Source organism: Gossypium hirsutum, chromosome A11, assembly GCF_007990345.1.
Source record: "Gossypium hirsutum isolate 1008001.06 chromosome A11, Gossypium_hirsutum_v2.1, whole genome shotgun sequence".
NCBI classification, from domain to species: Eukaryota; Viridiplantae; Streptophyta; class Magnoliopsida; order Malvales; family Malvaceae; genus Gossypium; species Gossypium hirsutum.
The window spans coordinates 117879137-117900736 of NC_053434.1; the positions used below are offsets into that span (position 1 = coordinate 117879137).

The 21600-nt window shown below is 32.3% G+C and overlaps 1 protein-coding gene and 1 pseudogene across 1 annotated transcript; one reads left to right on the top strand and one right to left on the bottom strand.

Annotated features, from left to right (window-relative positions):
• Positions 1-3601: 3601 nt before the first annotated feature.
• Positions 3602-4156, top strand: LOC121210089 (cell wall / vacuolar inhibitor of fructosidase 2-like). The gene is made up of 2 exons (XM_041082187.1): positions 3602-3678; positions 3769-4156. The coding sequence occupies exons 1-2, from the start codon at positions 3602-3604 to the stop codon at positions 4154-4156; spliced, it is 465 nt and encodes a 154-aa protein (XP_040938121.1).
• Positions 4157-5915: 1759 nt separating this feature from the next.
• On the bottom strand, positions 5916-8961 carry LOC107935642 (probable disease resistance protein At1g58602; annotated as a pseudogene).
• Positions 8962-21600: the final 12639 nt, after the last annotated feature.

Sequence of the window (21600 nt, forward strand, 5' to 3'; positions counted from 1 at the left end):
ACTTTTGAATAGTTCAGTGACTTGAATGAAAATTTTTAAATAATTTAATAACTATTTTATAACTTTTTAAAATTGAGTAGTCAAAGTATAAATTTATTAATAGTTTAATAAACTTAAGTTTACTTTCAAGGATAATAACAAAATATTATGTAAAAAAATTAAAACATTATTAAAATGAAAAGCTCTTTGGAGAAGATAATCATTTATTTAAACGGAGAAAATGACATTTTTACTTATATAAGTTTAATATTTTTTTTATTAATCACATTGGACATTTTATGAAAGTATATGTATCAAATGTAACATTATCCCATTATTCTATTATATTGTAGTTTATAAGATTTTTTTAAATTAATCTTATTTTTATTATTTTTATAATAAAATTATTTTTTTACTATTAATTATAATTATTTTTCACAAAAAATATAATTTTTTATAATTTAATTTATTTGTTGGTACAAAATATTTATAATAAAACATGGACTTATCTAATATTATTATAAACATTTTAATATAATATTTAAAATCCAAATTTTTTCAATTTATTTAACAATTAACATCTCTATTTAATATTATATTTCAAATTTCATAATAAAAAATATTAATTATATATATAATTGAAATGTATTATTAGTTTTTTTATGTTAGGATTAAATTTATATTATTTTTAAAAACAATTATATCAATAAATACTATTAACCCGTGCAATTAGAGGTGAGCAAAATTCGATTTGATTCAAATAACTCGATAAAAAATTTAAAACTTGAATTAAATAGTTCGAGTTATTTGAGTTAATCCAGTTATTTGGATCAACTCGAATAAAAAATTAAGTTTTTCGGTTTAACTCGAATATGAATTACACAAATTAAGTTATCCGAAAATCTGAATAAGAAAAGACAAAACTACGTCATTTTGATAAATATTTATTTTTTTAAAAGTTAAAATTCAAAATAATTAAATTAAAAGGTAAAACTACGTCGTTTTAATAAATATTTACCCATTAAGTTAAAAGACTAAATCATTATATTTTTCATGTAGTTAAATAATCTTGTGATTCATCTACTAGTTAAATAATTGGTCCATCTAAAAGCAACATTAAGTATAAATAATAGAATTCGTTAACTCGACTCAACTTAACTTGAAATATTTTGACTCGATTCTATTCGATTCGAAAAAATTCAAATTGAGTTCGGTTGCTAAAATAGAATTTGTCAACTCGACTAACTCGAAAATTTTTAACTCGATTCAACTCGACTCGATCAAATATTCACTCCTACGTGCAATATACGAATATAAAAACTAGTTATTATATATTGTTTAAATATATTTATTATTTTGAAAATAAGCATTCATTGTACGTGTCATCTACTTATTAGAAAATATGCACCAACCCTTGATTTGAAAGGGAAACAAATAAATGTGCTGGTTTAACAAGTGTCTAATTCATAACATGAGCTGTACTATTACTTAGGCAGTAATCTACAGCTCTTTCTATTAATGTTCATGTATGTGGTTATAAGGCAACTTTAATCGCATAATATTTTTTACAACATTCATCTTTATATTATTTATTTTTCCTTATAATTTTCATTTTACATACGATTTGATATCTTAGGTAATAATTAAATTAATGATTTTAGAAATAATTTTTTTTATTAATATAATATTGATAATTTAATACGTAATTATAATATTTTATAACTTTGGGCCCAATCTAAAATTAATGTTATAATTTAGGGATGTACGATTTAATTAACTATATTTGATATATATAAAATTCAACACTTTCAGGGCATAAAATATAAATCAATAAACCCTAGCTAGCAGTATAAATAAGTTGTTGCAAACAAGAAAATCACCATTCAGTCAATCAGAACACAAAGAGAAAGGCAAAGTTGTAGCTTGGGAAACTTCAACAATGGTGAATTTCAGGCTTTGTCTTTTCACTATTTCCTTCATTACCTTAACCTTCACATTGCAACCATTTCATGTACTGTCAGATGCAGCAATGATAATCAATGTCTGCGATAAAACACCCGACCCTAGTCTTTGCAAGACATGTCTTAATAGTGATCCGAAAAGTAAAACAGCCGACGTTAGGGGCTTGGCAATGATTTCGATCACATGCGGGACACGCGATGCCGATAAACTATACAACGATACGTACATAATCTGTACACGAGAACGAATGATACTGCACTTCATAACCTTCTCGATAACTGCTGGACGAGATTTATAGGGGCACGAGATGGTATAGATGGTGCCGGACGGGTTCTTCGCGATCAAGGGTCCGATGGTACGAAGTTAACAATTACTCGGAATGTTATTCCGATGATTACATTTTGTTCGGAACTTTTTAAGAAGAACCCAGCAGTGGCTGTGCCGAAATATATAATTGATGAGACGAATGTTGTTAGTACTGATTGTCAGATTATATTGGGGATTTTGAATAACTTTTAGGCAGTGTGATTCATGTGGAGAGAGCAGCAAGATACAAGATTTGAACATGGTTGTAATAATAATAATATGCTTTAATTCCCTTCTCCCTTCCTTTTGTCGTTCACATCAATTTTAGGTGCTTCAAAAGCTTTTTGGATATTATTTATCAGATTTGTTCCCGTATGTTTTGAACAAAATTGAAGATTTTTAGTAGTTTATTGCTGAGGATAATTCGAACAGAAATTAAGTTAAAGATGTGATTACAGTTCCGATAAATAAGCCAAACTAGTATACTTTTTATTGAAGATTTATTTTAAGATTATGTCCGTGAAATTAGATATTTCACATTCATTATAATTTAACATGGATATAGAATGACTTGTTTAGGTTAGTATATTCGAGTGAGAGAGAACTATTTGTTCATCCAAGAATTGTATGAAACATGATATTATCCCTTTCTAATAATTTTATGTCATATCAGTAATTTCATCTTGAATTTTAGGATTTTAATTAGGATATAATTTTTTACATGGTGAAAATACTGAAATTTAAAATAAAAATGTTGATGTGACATAAAATTATTAAAAAATGATACATGTACTGTTTCATACAATCCTATCCCATAAATGAGAAGGGATTGTGTAAAATTGTGATTTTACATCATCCTTATCCCTTCCCAATAAGTAAATGACAAATCAGATTTTTCCTTCTGATTTTCAGTATTTTCCTGCTGACAAAATTCAAATCTAGCTAAAAAAGCTTAAAATCAGAAGGAAAAATTTGATTTGTCCTTTTTCTATTAGAAATGGATAGGGATGACGTGGAATTATAGTTTTATTTTAATCCTTTTTCAGGGTTAAAGTTGCTTTTATATTAATTTTAAAACTTGTCAAGTATGTTTGTGTTAATAATTTAATGACTTTGATAAAAAAGAAAAAAAATCAAATAATTGAGTAATGATTTTATAAGTTTTCATAATTAAATAACAAAAAAAATTAATAAATACTTGGAAACTTAAACGCATAAAAAAAGATAGTAGAAAAAGAAAAACCATTCATATAACCCTAGTAATATAAATATGTTCTTGCAAACAAGAAAATTACCATTCACTAAATCAAAATACAAAGAAGGCGGTAAAGTTGTAGCTTGAGAAACTTCAACAATGGCGAATTTCAGGCTTTGTCTTTTCACTCTTTCCCTCATCACATTACCTTTCATATTACAACCATTTAATGTAATGTCTGATGAAGCAATGATAATCAATATCTGCAGCAAAACACCTAATCCTAGTCTTTGCTAAACATGTCTTTGCTAAACATGTCTTCACAGTGATCCGAAAAGTGCAACAGCCGACGTTAAGGGCTTGGCAACGATATCGATCACCTGCGGTACACGTGACGCCGATGAACTATACACCGATACGGATAATTTGTACACGAACACGAAGGATCCAGCACTTCATAACCTTCTCGATAACTGCTGGTGGAGATTTCTGGGGGCACGGGATAATATTGACAGCGCGGGACGGATGCTTAGTGATAAAGGGTCGGATGCGGCGAAGCTAGCTATTACTCGGTATGCTATGCCGATGATTACATGTTGCTCGGACCTTTCCAAGAAGAGCCCAACAGTGGCTGTGCCGAAGAATATTATTGATGAGATGAATGTTGTTAGTAATGATTGCCAGATTATATTAGAGATTTTGAGTAATTTTTAGGTAGTGAACTGAAGAGAGCAGCAAAATACAAGATTTGAACGTGGCTGTAATAAATAAATATTATTGACTCAATACAGACTCTGCATTTTCCTAATTTTTTTATGCAATATTGGGAAGAGTCATACTATTTGAATTGGTGTTAAATAAAAGACATAAATTAAGAAAAAAACATTATTTTAGTTAGAATAAATTACAGGAAAAGTAAATAAATTTAAAATAAAAAATTCTTAATTAGGTTATGTAAATAAAACTTTTATATTTCATAATTAATTTATTTTTACAGAATTATTTTATTCATAAAAGAAAAAATTTGTACATAAATTATTGTTTTACTTTCTATATTTATTTTTATATAAAGTAAAAAAAAGTCATTTTTATAAAATCTATAAAAAATTTAAAACCACTTTACTTATAACATTAATTTTTTTTAGAAATAAAAGGAATAAATTAAAGAGTACTTTAAAAAATAAAATATAAAAGGAAAACAAAAACAAAAACACACTAACATATATTGCAATTAGATAGTACACATAGAGGTGCTCGTGGGTAGGGTTGAGTTGTGTTTGAGTTAGGTCTAAATATGGTATTAACATATTTTATGTTTGCTTAAGCTTAGCCCGACCCTAAATATTGGCCTAAAATTTTGCTCAAACTTGCCCATATTTGCAAAAGATTAATTCAAGCCTATTTTAGGCCCACCCATATTATTAAATAATTTTTTAAAAATAATCAATTTACTTTTAATACTAATAATTTTTTTATTTATTGAAATTTTTATATAGTCATTTTAACATTATTTAATGTTTATATTAGAGCAATATTAAATATTTAGTATATGCTAATTTTTTTAATGTGTTGCAAATTACATAATATATAAAAATAACATAATATAAAATATTATAAACTTAAAAATGGATTAGGCTGGACCGGGCACGGGACTCGAATGTTCAAACCTAAGCTTGACTCATATTTTAAACGGGTCTAATTTTTTTTTGTCCAAACTCATTTTCCAAACATAATAATTTTACTGAAACCCTCCCAAATTTTGGACGTACCTTCGAGACTAAGCAAGTAACCCAAACCGGGAACGGGTCTGTTGGCACATATCATCCATTGCCATGACTAACGAAATTAAAAATTTAAAGTTTAAGCCTAATTTAGAATTTGACACATAAATTAAAAACATCTGGTGAAATAAACCCTTTATGTAATCTAATAGATTAATAGAGAAAATGACAATAACTATCTTATCAACATTAATTATCACTATAGATAGGAAATAAAGCAAACGGATTTCATGCCAATAGATAATTCCAAATATCCAATTTTACAATATAATAACACACCAAATTGCACACTTCCACACTCTTTCTTAATAAAAAAAAGTAAGTAGTTGAAATTGTGTGATAGATCCCAATGGAACTTGGATATATATACATATATATATACATATATATATATACACATAGCATGTTTTAAGAACGAATCCATATAAAAAAAAGGTCAACAGCTACGAAGTCTGAATCATGTTTAATTAATATAAAGCAGTTGGAGAACAGTAGAATATCACCTTTTCCATGCCATCCATTCCCATTAGGCAATAAACCCCATTCTTCTTCTGAAACATAACAATAAAACAAACTCAGTTTCTTAATACAAATTAGAGTGAAAAACAGAGTGTGAGAACAAAAGCAAGAATGTCTATGAATATATAAACATTTCCTATGACTGATTAAGAAATTACCTAGCAAGGATCATGTCAGTCTCGAACTATGATAAAAGGAACATGCTCTCGTCCTTGCAACACTTTAGCTATGAATGTCTTTGGCATTGATTCAATCTTCAACTTTTCGAGGGTTGTAATGAACCTCAGTCCATCTGGAAGTATGTTCAAAATTGGGCAGTAACCAATCTCCAATCCCCGAAGAGAAGGCATGGCTTTTTCATCCATCTTCAACTCCTCCAAGTTTTCAAGATACATAAGGCTTAGAGACTCGAGTTTGGGAAAACCGTGTGCAGAGCAAAACATTTCTTTTCCTTTGAAAGCTTTGTCATAGAATTCAAGAACCCTTAAGTCAGGCAGCTTCTCTAGTGTTGGCATTGGATCTTCCTCAAGCTTGCACCTTACCAACTTTATGTAAACGAGATTTGAAGACAAGTAGTGGTACTCTGGTAACTTACTGATCTCCACAGCTAATCTCAATTTATGTAGGTTACCACAGCACGAAAGGAGGTGGGTCAAATGCCTTGTATCTATTTCATTGCTGATAATAGACAAGGAATGAAGATATTTAGCTTGGATGATGGGTGGATTCTTGTCCAACTCATTAAAATTTTCAATCTTGAAGGGCCCATTAATCTCCAACTCTCTAAGATTTGTCATGTTGATAAGATCCTTCACATAATAACTCTTGGTGTTGAAGTTCACAAGTGTTAAGAGTTTTCTCAAAGTACCCAACTTCAACTTAGTTCTGCTTTTACATTTGGAAGGGAGATATAGATGTCTTAGTTGCAGCATCCTCCATATCACATTAGGCACATAAATAGAATTAGAATGTGAACATGATCCACGTTCAAGTCTTAAATCCAAGGTTTGCAAGCATCTCAAGTTACCCAAAGACGATGGCAGCTTTGATCTTACGAAGCTAAGATCCCTTAGACTCAAGAATCTTAAATGGATAAGATTACCTATATCAGTCGGTAACTTGCATCCAAGAAAATCGTTGATTGGTTCTAAGTCTAACACTCTTAGCAACTTGAAATTGTTGAGCATGTATGTCCAAATTCCTTTAAGTTTTAGAAGCGATATACCAATTATTGAAATAAACAGAATCGAAGCTAGAGGATTGCAAAAACGACTCTCGCCTTCTTCGTAACTTACCAATGATCGGGGCCGAAGCGCTTCTATTGGAATTTCTTTGAAGAAAAGAAGTGATCGAAGTTTTGTACTTTTAATGCACTGTATCCGACAGTATTCATGCATAGAAATTCTACGAAACCCTTGATCTGTGGATGACGAACATGCATTTGACTGATCAACAATGTAAAAGAATTTTTCTTCTTTTGCTTTTGACATGCAGAAATCTCTCATCAGATCATGCATTTGAAATGTTTTGAGCTCTAAGGTTGCGATGTCTCTTTCACATACTTGAATCATGCACCTTTCCACCAGTTCCATCAAATAACCTTCTGCCACATCTTCTGCTAGTTCCCCACAATCTTCTTCTTGATTTGGTGAAACAATACCTTCAGCAATTAATAATTGAATCAATCTACCCTTACGTATCTCATAGTCTTCAGGAAAATGGCTTAAATAAAGGAAACATGGACTTAGATAGGGAGGCAAATCATCATAACTTAATGCTAACACATCCTTTACATCACTTGTGTCCCTCTTCAAGTATGCTTTCACATTTGTGGATACCTTTTGCCATTCATTTAATGAGTTATTCTTTGTAGCCAAAATTCCTCCCAATACAATGATGGCTAATGGAAGACCTGCACAATGTTTAACCATATCTTTCCCGAACTCTCTTAATTTCGCATCAACTCCATATCCTGTAAAAAAAAGGGAAAAAAAAGAAAATTATGATCTACATATAAAATTTTTAAATTAAGTTTATTTTTCAAAACTTAATATTTTTTATCACTCTCAAATTTAGAGGGGCTTCAAATTTAAGTGATAGCTTGATTCGTGAATGGGTATGATACATACCTATATGTATAGATATTAAGATCAAATAATTTTGCAGTTGTTAATTCGATAATTATATTACCTGCAAAATCTAATCGAGGAAACGCAATCTTTTGAAGCAATTCCCAACTTTGCTTATAGTTTAGACACCGCAGCGCACACCGATAACATCTTGGGTTAGCATGGGAAACTATTTCTTTCCTTCGAGATGTGAGCAATATCTTGCTATTGCTATTCCTTTCAATTGGAAAAGCAGGTTTTAGACTATTCCAAGCTTCAATGTTCCAAATATCATCAAGTATCACCAGACATTTTTATCCTCCAAGAACTTAAACAACTTCTGTGCTAATTCGTCGTCACTTTGATTACTACCTCTTTCGTTGGTGGAGGAAAGCTTGGATAAGATGTCTTCCCAAATTTTTCTTTTTTGGAATTGTCGAGAAACATATACCCAAGCCAAGTATTTAAAATGACTGACAACCTGGTCATGTTGATATATTTTCTTAGCAAGAGTGGTCTTACCAAGACCACCCATTCCACAAATAGCAACAACACTGCATTCACTTTCTTCATCGATAAAAAGTGGCAGCAATGTCTTGATATCACCATCCAATCCAACAATATTATCATCGACAATATGTGGATAAGGCCGTCTCGACTCTCGCCTTCGAGCTGAAGAACTTGGTCCTTCTCCATCAACCCCCAACTTTGTTACATCATATGTCTTCAGTTGTCGAGTCAATTCACTGATTCTGACTGTGATTTTCTCTATCTCAGACTTGGTTTGGTAGAGCAAGCATCCCTCTTTAAGGCAGCAAGCCGATCTTTTGATGCAATTCGAAAAACCAGCTTTCCTTTTGGATGCAACTTGAAGGGCAAAAGTCTCGATCACATCTTCAGCATCGTAGGCCAAGTCTCTGATATCAGCAACTTTGTTACGCATCACCTCATCATCAGCTTTTCTTGAACCAGCCACTTTCAAGAAGCTTTGCATCCATCTCAGCTCCCTTTCTAGACTCTCAACTTGGTCATCGACACCCAACAAGGATGTTACTTGTTGAGTTAGCATGCCAATTGTTTCGAGAACAGAGGATATAGCTGACAATTCCATAGATTTTCTCAATATTTTGAGCACTGATTTCTCAGTGTTTGTATTGCTCAAAATGTAATGGTTGTTGGAGAACAAATTTAATTTCGGTTATGGCAAGCGTGGAAAGAGAAAAGGAACTTTATCGTGAAATGTGGAAAGAAGGAAAAGTAGCAGCCCAAGTGGTTTTATTTTAACTTACCTATCTATTTAACCTTTTATAGTTGGATCAGTTGGATTTATCTTTTTAGGTTTTATTAATCTCTCTAATTGCTTATTAATAGTTTGCACTTTCAAATATAATTCGAATATTTAGTTTGGATGCAATGCTGTTGTATTTTCCAAAAATAATAAATATATGTTCAAATCTTGGAAAACAACATTGTAGTTTCAAGTTAGTATTCCATACTTTACTCATTTGCTTTGAACTTAATTCTGCTCCATTTGTTTCACTGAAAATGGTTTCTGAAAAATAATTTTTGTAGAATGACTTTCTTTTTTGAAAAAACTAATATTTTCTAATATTTAGATTAATCTGTATAAAATATTTTTTGTTATTTGACAGATTTCTTGAAAATATTTCATAAAAGATGTTTTCAATAAAACAAACATACATTTGAAATTTATGATAAAGAGTTTAAATGAAATAGTGAATTGATGACAAAGTGATATTAAGGTGAAATTATAATAAATAATGGATCTTCATGATGTTAGGGATTAAATTGTAAACTTTGTGAAAATTATAATTAAAACAAGAGAAGTGGTATGTATGAAAATTTGTTATGTCAAATAAGATATTATAATGAATTATTTGATTAAAAAAATGTTTATATGGTGAAAAATAAATTACATGGAAATAGGGACTAAATTGAAAAATGTACAAAAATTTAAGTGCGAAACAATTTAATATGTGAATAATGAAATTATGATAAAAATTTAATGAATGTGTTATGAGATGATGAAATATGCATAAAGTATTGTAAAAGTAAAAATGTAAAAAAATATAGAATTTTTAAGGACTAAATTGTTAAACTTGAGAAAATATATGGATGAAATAAAAAAAGTGAAATGCATAAAAATTTGATATGTGAAATAAAATATTGAGATAAATTATGTGATTAAAATGTAAGAAGAAAGAAAATTGATTTAATATGATTAATTAGTGAATATTGAACTTTTATGACAAAAAGGGGCTAAATTGGAAAGTTATGAAAGTTTATAAGAAAATATTTGATAAGTGAAGAATGTAGTAGAGAATGTAACATCTTGATGCTTTGACCAAATGTTCAGGTTGGGTATGGGGGTGTTACAGTAAATAAAGTCTTATCAGTCTGGAAAATGTCTTATGGAAAAAAAAACTTGGTCAGACATTTTACGGGTGATAATTTTACGTTAATTGAAAAATATTTTATGTTGATCATCCTATTTTACATGAAACAAATATCAGAAAAAGCTAAACATATTTTTCGTAAAAACTTTTACATTAAAATAAATGAAACCTTAATTGACAATAAGTGAAGATAAACTTTTATAGAGAAAATGAAAAGGTAAAAAGAAAAAACAAATGTAAAATTGACCCTCGGACTATATCACTTTTCTCAACTAGGTAAAATTTTGTTATCAAAAGCGGTATTTAAACTATTAATTTGGTCTTACTCTATCAAAACACAATACCAACCAATAATAACATTACACATGACATATTTATATTGAACGTCGTATACTTTTGATATAAAATAAGATGAAATTGATAGTTTAAGTACCACTTTTAGCAAAAAATAGTTTAAATACTAATCTTTACCATCATACTAATATTTTTAATTAAATATTAAAATTTTTAAAAATATTTTATTAAATGTTTTGGTATATCAAAATTTTTAATCAAATACTGAAATTTCTAAAAATATATTATTAGATATTTTGGTATGGTAATTGGTTAAAAATTTTGTATCCCTTCAAAATTTCAGTATTTTCAAATTTTGGTATAAAACATACCAAAAAAGAAGAAGAAGTGATTCAGACTAACAAATATTTGTAGCAATTATTATATTAATAGATGATAAACAAAATATAATATATTAAATTCATATATAAATATTATTTAAATATACTGTTTTTGTTGGTGCATGTTTTTCTTAAATTTATTTTTACAGTTGTATTTTTTCCGCCAATGTAACCCAATAGTCAATAACAAAATTTGTAATACTCAATATTTCTAACCAAATATTAAAATTTCAAATAAATATGAAAAATATCTAATGAGATATTGTTAAAAATTTTGATACTTGTTAGAAAATTTGGCAAAATATCTAATGAGATGCCGTTAGAAATATTGGTATCATGTTAAAAATTTCGCTATATGTTAGAAATATTGGCATCACATTGAAAATTTTGATATTTAGCTAAAAATTTTAAAAAACCCAGATATATAATAAGATGCTGTTAAAATTTTTGATATTTAATTAGAAATATTCGTATCGCATCACGTTATAAATTTGGTATAAGGCGGTTAGAAATATTGGCTATCACACACCTTGAAACCATCTTCCTCTTCATTGGCTTGTTTAGACAATTTAACTGCCTTCGCCGTCTTACCATCCATTTTCGCTTCCAAGTCTGATTGGGAACTACACTCAAAAGAATCCTTTGATTCAACTCTCTTATAATCACAACAGTAACGAAAAATTAGCATTAGTAACAAGATCAATTTCTACGACTTTAACAGAGAATATTTTATCTTCCACAATAACGAATCCTTTGACTGTAGATGTCGATAGAGACGGAGACGCGTTCGGTGTCAGATTTGAGTCTGGTGAGCGATGATGAATGGGGAGCCGCTAGCGGCTGTGGCTGTTGATATAGGAAAAAGAGCAATGAATGCTTTGACCAATGAATTTGCCATAAGTGTAGCCATGAATTTGCCGAAGCTGAATGAGTTTATATGAATGTTGATGGTATTACTTATATCAATATTTATAATTGAAATAAATCTGAATCAACCTGCAATTTAATACGTAAAATGAGGAATTGAGATAAAATTTAAATTTATCAATTTTGATTATATGAAGTTATATAAGATATGTATAGATAAAGTTTAAATAAATTTTTTTAAAAAACGTTGTAGTTAGTTGTTAGTAGTTTACAAAATGGAGAAAGAGACACAGGCAACAAGCGGGAAATGGGCACTGAAAAAGGTGTGGCGTCAAGAAGAAGATCCATCGGATGTGGGAGATCAAGGAGCGCAAAGTGGAGGTGGCTTTCATTCGTTTAAAACTGCATTGGCGAATGGAAATTTGAATGGTGAAGATAAGGAGGACTATGAGAATGATGACTTTGTTTTGAATGAGGGTGATATCATTATGTCCACTATTGATGGGATGCCGGACATCCGTTTTTCTGACAGAGTGCATACTTTGGTCCTGAAAAGCATGTTTACGTCGGTGATAATCAAATCTCTGGGAAGGAAAATTGGATTAAATAGCTTGTGTAGTAAACTTTATGCAATTTGGAAACCCACTCGTACGTTTCAATTGATGGATCTTGTTAACGACTATTATGTGGTAAAATTTGAAGCCAAGATGGATTATAAGAAGGTATTAGCGGAAGGGTGATGGGTGGTTTATGGCCAATATTTGACTGTGCAGCCTTGGTCATTGTCATTCAGTACACAGGAGGAATATCCAATGCTGGTGGTGGTATGGGTACGGTTACCAAACTTTCCGGGGGCGTGGTTTAAAAGATGTTTGTTGGAAGCAGTAGGGAATACCATTGGGCAGGTAGTCAAAGTGGATGATAACATTGAAAATGGTGCTAAAGGAAGATTTGCACGTATGGCTGTGAGTGTTAATCTCCAAATGCCTTAGTTGAGAATTGAGGATAAAATTCAAAGGGAGGAGTATGAAAATTTACCTAATGTATGCTATGAATGTGGTCGGTTTGGCCATGTTAAGGATGGATGCCCAAAACTCAATGTGCAGAAGGAGATGGAAGAGAACGACGAAGAAGAGATGGGATGGCCGAAATCATTAGGGGTTAAACTATCAACGGCGGTGGAGTTTGATAGAAAGGCAAAATCGGCAAACTATGGTGAGTAGATGACCGTAACTCGTAATTACAGGAGACAATCACGAAGGAATCCGTATGAGATTAATGATCAGATAAAGGCCGGCATGGGATGAAGATTTGCGATGATTGCAAATTCAATTTATGAAGAAGATGATTTAACACAACTGTTGGTTATAGGAAGTATTGACGTTCAAAAAGGGCATGAGGATCTAAATGGGTTGAGGAAAATAGGGCAAGTCTTGAGAAGGTTAATGGACCTAAGCCCAAACTTGGAAAGGACCATTTCAGAGAATAGGGTCAAGCTCGACTAATTTGGGCTTAGCAAAAAATGGGCTTCCAAAGGAGTGGTGATAAAGGAGAGTAAAAAGAGAAAGATAAGGTACTAGTATTTTGAAGGGGATAACTTTACGAGGGGCATCCAAAAAAGGGAAAGAAATGCTCGACAATTCAAAGCAATCGGTGGTGGTTTTGGATGAGCTTGATATGGTTCTGAAGGAGGTTGTCTCATCGGGGTATAAAGACACCATGGCAGAGTGTCTGGTGTTAGGCGGGGGTTTAACATCGATGCCATCAGATATTGTGGATACGAGTATGGGAGATACGAAAAGTGCCATGATTTCGGTGGGTGTAATGTTAAATGCAATGGCATCTGCCATTAATACAAAATTTGAAGGTGATAGCATATCGAGAAGGGTTGAAGGAAAGGAAGATGGCGATTCAGTTTAGCGGCTTGGGTTGAGGTATGTGTATTTTCGTACCTTTTATTATGGATACAAAATTTCTTGTTTGGAATTGCTAAGGGTGTGCACATCCGAGGTTTTATAAATATTTAAGAGAATATACGAGGGAATTCAGTTTAAATATGATTGCATTGTTGGAAACTCGGGTTAGCAGGTTGAAGGCAGATTATGTTGTTAGGAAAACGGGATTTGAATATGTAACAACTCTTTTTTCGTTAAATTAGAGCAGTGGTTTTGAAACCACAAATCCGAGGTCAAAAAATTATTTTTATAGTAATTTTAGTATTTATGGCATGTTAGAATGCATGTGTGAAAGTTTCGTAAATTAATTTTATCGATTGGATGTTTAATTTGACAAAAGAACTAAATCGCGTAAAATGCAAAAGTTGCATTCTAATTGTTTAAGTGCTTATTTGATATGAATGATTAAATGTGAAGTCCTTATGTTGTGAATAGACCATGGATAGTGGAAATTGACATAAATAGCCATCCATTATATGTTTTATTAATGTTTAAACTAAGGTTAATTTAGTAATTAAATAAACAAGGTATATTAAATAAAACAAAAGATGAAAAACATGTCCATCTTTGTGTTTTTCAACTGAAAATAAGAAAGAAATAAGGGTTTTGGGAGCTTTAAATTTCGGCACCTTTGAAGCTTGATTAAGGTTGAATTTTGTTCGGTTTTTGATGATTTCTACGTTTTTGTAATCGTTACTTTGAGTACTAGCTAGCCCGTGCCCTAATTTTTGAGTTTGTTGGATATTTTGTGAGATTCCAGTGATAAATATTCATGCTTTTTGATGATTGATGTGAAATATGGAAGTTAGATGATAGTTTTACAAATTTTACAAAGTGATTTTGAGTAAAAATGCAAAATATGGGCTAATTTGTGAAATTATGAAATTATGTGGTTAAAAGTGTGAATAAAATGAAATTATGGACTGCTAGTAATATGTGTTAAATTTGGCTAACCATGGATTATACTTAATTGCATGAATTTGCAATTTTTATGTGATAAGGACTAAATTGTAAAAATTGAAAAATTTAGGGGTAAATATGTAAATTTTCCAAAATATGAATTATGGACTAAATTGAATATATTGAATGCTAAATACATTGAATTTGACATTATATGATCAAGATAAGCCGAGATCGAGTTTAGATCGGGGAAAATGGAAGATTGACGAATAGCCGATAGTTTTATCTGAACAATACGAGGTAAGTTCGTATAATTAGAATTGAACTTTTATATATTTGAAAATATTGGAAATGAATGTTGTGTTTGAGTAATTGATATACTTGAATATAAATACCTTACTGACATGGTTTAATGGTTATCGAGCCCTGTTTGGACTGTATGAATTCATAGGATATGAGTGACATGTAACTAGGGTTACCATTTTGGTTGAGCTCCTGCATTTTTTTTGGACTCACCACAGCTTGTATGAGCTTATCGATATATCATCTCTTAAGAGCTTACTGTTTTTAGCTCATTGGAGCTTACTGTTTTCAGCTCATTGGAGCTTACTGTTTTTAGCTCGTCAGACCTTACCATTTTAGCTTAATAGAGATTACTGTCCATCAGCTCAGGAGGAGCTTACCGGTCATAGCTCGTAAGAGAACTTATGATAATGAATTGATGGATTACTGATGTTTATCACCCGAATATCCTTTGGAGTTCTAATAGTTTCAACGGGCATAAAATTCTGCTTATACGGATGAGTACTATTATTGAATAGATTACTGGTTTTATGATTGAAAATGAAATGTTGAATGCTAGTTATATTGATTATTGAATTGTGATAATGGGTGATTTCATGTATTGACAAGTCTAACCTATGGTTGAATGCTTGTGATAGGCATTTGGAAAGTGTATGGAGTTTACTTTAGTTATTTGCTTTGATTATGTATAAATGGTAAGTTTAATTCTAAATTATACGTGCTTACTAAGCTATAAATCTTACTTTGTTTCTTTTTCGTGTTTTATAGAGGTTCGATAGCTCGCTCGATTCGGACAAAGTCGGAGTTGCACATCACACTATCCAGTTGCCGATCGGTACTTTTGAACTTATGGATATATGTAAATATGACATGTATAGGCTAGTATAAGGATGATAGTTTTGGTCACTTAAATTAGTGATTTTGATACATGTTTTTATATACATGATGAAGCCATGTGATTTGGCTAACTTGGTAGGTATAAGTGTTCAATTATGGTGTGTTTTGATAAGTAGTAGATGAAATGAATATATGCAAGTGTTTAATGTGGTCTTGATATTAGATAGGCATATGAATGTTTTATGGATGTGAATTAGTATAGTTAGAAGCTACCAAATGAAGTATTTTATGCATGAATAGGTGTGGTGTTTGATGGGTATTACTGAACTTGATTTGAATTGGTTGGAATGCCTATTATGTTATTAAAATGAATGAGTTTTGGGGCATGTTTGAAATTGGTATTATAGGTGTATGAATGTTGTAGATTGGTTGTTTATTGTGTTGTAAATGTTGAATTTTTTGCTTGTATAGGTATGCACAAATTGGGTGGCAAAATTGGCTTGGTAAATAGCCTATTTTTGTCCAGACGACCTGGCACACGGGCGTGTGGCTTGACTGTGTAACACCCAGTTTTCACACGGGCTAATCACACGGGTGTGTGGTTGGCCATGTGGTGCAAGTCAGTATGTATGCCTTATTTCCACACGGCCTGGTATACAAGTGTGTGAGGCCATTTCAAATGGTATACGGGCTAGACACATGGGCATGTGGTCTGGCCGTGTGAGCAAGTCAGAAAGTTACACAGGGTCAGACATGGGCTGAGACATGGCCATGTGATTCCATTTCGAATGTCCACACGGCTTGAGCCATGGGCATATCTCTTGGCTGTGTGAGAGACACGGCCAGGCACATGTGCGTGTAACCCCTGCAGAATTTTTTTTAAATTTCATGATAGTTTCTCGATTGATCAGTTTAGTCTTGAACCACTTCCAAAGCATGTTTGGGGCCTCGTAGGCTCATTTCAGGGATAATATGATTATGGATGAATGTTGATTATATGAAAATGTGTGTTTGAATTAAATCAGTTGGCCGGTAATACTCTGTAACCCTATTCCGGTGAAGGATACGGGTTAGGGGTGTTACAGAATATTGTCATTGTATTAAAGCGAGAGGCTATTCTGGTTGGATTTGGTTGCTTTGGAATGAACCATTTTTAGTTGATATTGTGTCTAATAATACATAATTTCTCCATATGGAGATTAAAGATATAGGTCTGTTTGATTCGTTTTTCTTGAGGGTGGTCAATGGGAGTCCTTGTCAACATTTTAGGAGAGGACTATAGGAGCAGTTAGGTGAAATTGTAAGGGGTATGGCTCATCTGTGGATCTTAGCGGGTGACAGAAAGCGATACTATCTGAAGACGAATATGAGGGTCCTAGATGTCAGGTGAGAGATTTTAGAAATTTTTATTTGATTGTACTCTGATAGACATGGGATTCATAGGACCAAAGTTTACATGGAAATAATGAGCTAGGTTAGAGAGACCAAATAGGGTGGTTTGCAATTTTTAATGGAGTGAGAGGTTCTCAAATACTCAGGTTAAACATTTTATATTGACTAAAATTTGACCACAGACCTCTATTAATTGAATTTGAGGAAAATAACCACAAACATAGCTTGAACCAGTTTCAATTCTTTGATAGATGGTTAACAAATGGAACTTTGAAGAAAGTGGTGAGTGATTCTTGGTTGAATAGTGTTTCTATTGGAGAAAATATTTAAAAATTTTCTAAGGATGCTAAGGTGTTGAATCAAGAAGTATTTAGGAATATTTCAATGAGGAAACAAAGGTTGATGGGTCGACTTAAAGGGGTGCAAAAGCAGTGGATATAAACTTTGAGAAAGCATACGATTGAATCAGATGAGACTTTCTTAAGGAAACTTTGAGGTACGTAGGTTTATCGATTCAATTAATTGATGTGATTATGAACTATATTATGGGTTCATCCATGCAGATCTTATGAAATGGAGAGTATACGTACAAGTTTCGACCATCAAGAGGGGTTAGGCAAGGTGACCCATTATCATCGTATCCTTTTGTTCTCTGCATGGAAAGGCTTGGACACTGCATTAAACAAGCTACTGAAAATGGAATTTGGGAGGTGATACGGTTATCAGAGGATGGACAGAGTATTTCACACATCTTTTTTGCAGATGACTTAGTTCTGTTTTGTAAGGCAAACACACATAAAGTCAACATGGTGAATGAAATCTTACAGAAATTAGAAAGATGCTCAGGGTATAATGTAAACAAATCCAAATCCCAAGTTTTCTTTTCGAGAATAGTGGAAAATGCATTGGGAACCAAATAACTAACACACTTAGGATAGAGCAAGTTGAGGATTTAGGGAGATATCTTGGAGCTCTAGTGTTTCATAAATGTGTTACCAATTCAACATATTCGTTCATAATTGAGAAAGTCAAGAAAAGGTTAAGTGGATGGAATGCGAAATTGTTATCTTTTGCTGACCGAGTAACTTTAGCTAAACCGGTGCTTTTTACTATTCCAAGATATTTTATGCAATTAGCTTTCATACCAAAAGGGGTGTGTTTGGAAATTGAAAAGCTTATAAGAAAGTTTGTATGGGGAGTTACGGGGAATGAACAGAAGATTTCCTTGGTGGGTTGGAACAAATATTGCATGCCAATTGATAAAGGGGCCTTGGGTTTAGGCATATGCATAGCCAAAACAAAGCTTTCTTGATGAAATTGGGAGTTAATTTCATTAATAACATGGAGTCTTTATGGGTGAAAGTTTTGTGATCAAAACATAAGGTAACTAAATGTATACCAAAGATTTTATCTTCTAGTAGTTGTAACTATATTTGGCTGTAACGCCCCAACTTTCGGGAATTCTGTGAATGTTGGCATAGGTTTAATTATGTTAGTGGGCCTCTAGAAGGCCCAAGCTTAAGATAGAACCAGGCAATTTTAGTTAATTTTTGTTCCATAAGAAAAAGGGGGTGAAATTATGAAATAGGACCTATGTGAAAATGTTTGAAAATGCTATAGGCTAAATTGAAGTGGCCAAATAAATAGGAGTGCAAAATAGGAGGATTTGCATGACAAACCTCCCATTTTACATGAAGTGGCTAGCCATCATGTTGTTGTAGACAAAATGTGCACTTGATATCCATAATTTATGGTACAAATTGATTCAAATTGATAATGGGTTAGGTAAATGTTCTATGATAATGGGTTAGGTAAATGTTTCATGATAATGGGTTAGGTAAATGTTCCATGATAATGGGTTAGGTAAATGTTCCATGATGGGAATTTCATGTCTTTTGTATTAAAGAATTAAATGGATGAAATATGAAATTTTATTAAAAAAAGGGGTGAAAAGAACAAAGTTTTGTCCATCTTTGTTCATCATAGCCTAAAGTTAGAGAAGAGAAAGGAGAGGAGAAAGCTCTTGAATGTTCGGTCACTTGGGGAAGAAAATTGAAGGTAAGTTCATGGTAGTTTGCTTCTATCTTGATGTTCATGAGTTCTTCTTGATTCTACCTTAACTCTTGAAGCATATTTTGGTTTTTGGTTGTGTTGTGAGCATTTGGTCATGAATTAAAATGAAGGAAATGGTTGTTGTTTCATGTTCTTTTGATGAACAATGGAAGATATGTGAAGTTGAGCCAAACAAATGAGCATGCATGTGCTTAGATGCTAAGGGGAAAAATCAGCTAATATGTTGTGCTTTAAAATGATGAAATGGAGATTATACTTAAGTAAAATCATAGATATGTGATGATTGATTGGTGATATACATGTTTAAAAAAAAACATGCATGCAAGTTATGTGTGAAAGAGTGATTTGGTAATAAATCTGCTTGGGACAGCAGCAGTAACGTGAATTTGGAAAATCACCATAAATTGTGGGAGATGAGTTAGAAGCTGAATAAATTATGTAATTAAAGCTTAATGAGTCTATTTTCAAATGAAATAAACGAGAACATATTTTGAAATCTGTACAATGATAAATTTGATTCGTAATGAAGAGTGGTCAGATTAGTCAAACAGTGAAACATGGGAAACTTTAAGAAAAATCTGGTATTGATTGGCTAAACCAAAAATTCTGAAAATTTTATGGATAGAAGATATATGAGTCTATTTTCAGGTAAAATTAACGATACTTGATCTGGAGTTTCTTAGCTCCAGTTATAAATGATTTAGTGACTATTGTTCAGGAAGACAGCTTGCAGTGAGATTATGATTATGTGGTAAACATTGACAAAAATTTGTTAATGAGTTGCTTATTGATTTCTTATAAGCTTACTATGATCTGTAGGTGTGGTTGGCTGAATATTGTAAGGGGTTAATACGTAGTTCATATTTGAATAGTTAGATTAATGTGTTAGTAATCCAATTGTAGGCAATTCGTGTGTGGATCTCGTCAGCATATCGTCGCAAATAGGTGTGTAACTGACACCCTTTCATAGACTAGATTGGCAAAAACCGAAAAGCCGAAATGCCGAAAAGTCGGTATTTTGGGAATTTGCGAGTGTGCGAATGCTCGTAAGATAGTTGGGTTTGTATATTTGGTAATCTAAAGTAATAAACTGCAGTACGCGCGATTTCGTACATTTTGATAATTTGGGCTTAATGGGCCAAAAATCGGGTTGATGGACTAACGGGCCCAATTCGGTAAGTATGCGCGGTAAGTGTTCTGATAGTATGTAAATAGTTAGGATATGCATGAAAACCCTAAAAGTAGTTAAATTACTATAATACCCCTATGTATGGAAAATTACTGTTATACCCCTAGGTGCAAAATTACCGTTATACCCCTAGGGTTAATTTTGACTGAAAAGCATGACGATCTGATTCTGTATGATGTATGCCATGATTATATATCTGTTGCATGGGGACATGGGTTATATTATGGAGGAAGCGTCCTAGTGGCTATGCCACAATTATCTGATCTGGTGGCTCTGCCACATATATCTGTTCTGGTGGCTATGCCACGATTATCTGATTTGGTGGCTCTGCCACATATATCTGTTCTGGTGGCTCTGCCACAATATCTGTATCTGGTGACTTCGTCACAATATCTGGCAGCCTCGCTGCGATTTCTGTGGTGTGTAGCGGTTGGGTGGGTCGAGTAGTCTCCCCACATGGTGTAAGGCTGGTACGGAGGTGTTATGGATGAATCTGGATTGGGTTTCTGCATAAACATGTAATATCTGTTCTATTCTGTTATGGGCCTATGGGCTTTATTCTGAATTTCTGTTCTGGGCTAAGGCAAACTTATTCTGTTTCTGTGGTTTGAGCTGATTTAGAATATGGTTGGGTTTTTTTACACATTGAGTTTTCTCAAACTCACCCCTTATTTTTCATCCACGTAGGTAAGCCCCAACCATAGTGGGCTTGGAGCTGTGAGGGAATTCGGTGAATTGGACATCTTTTCTTTTATTTTTATGATTTGGGTTTTAAGTTGTATTAACTGTTGGAATTGGATAGCTTTAGGGTGCGTTTTCAAAAACAGTAATTGATTTCAAAATAACACAACAACAAGCAAAGCTTCTGCAATGAAGATATTTTCCAAAATTAATCAGTTTTCCTAAAAAAGACTTAATCAAATCGGTTTCCTAGAAATATACACGACGTTAAGGTGTGGCAATGGCGGTGTGCATGTCTAGGATTGGATCCGAAGGGAGCTTGGTACTTAAGCAGTCCGATGGACTCACCTCCTCTTTTCTGATTTCCTACCTGGTGCACAGCTTCCATTCACTTTAACCTATACTGAAATTATCTTTTAAAACACTAAGTAAGTTTTTCTGGATCAACAATATAAAATGTTT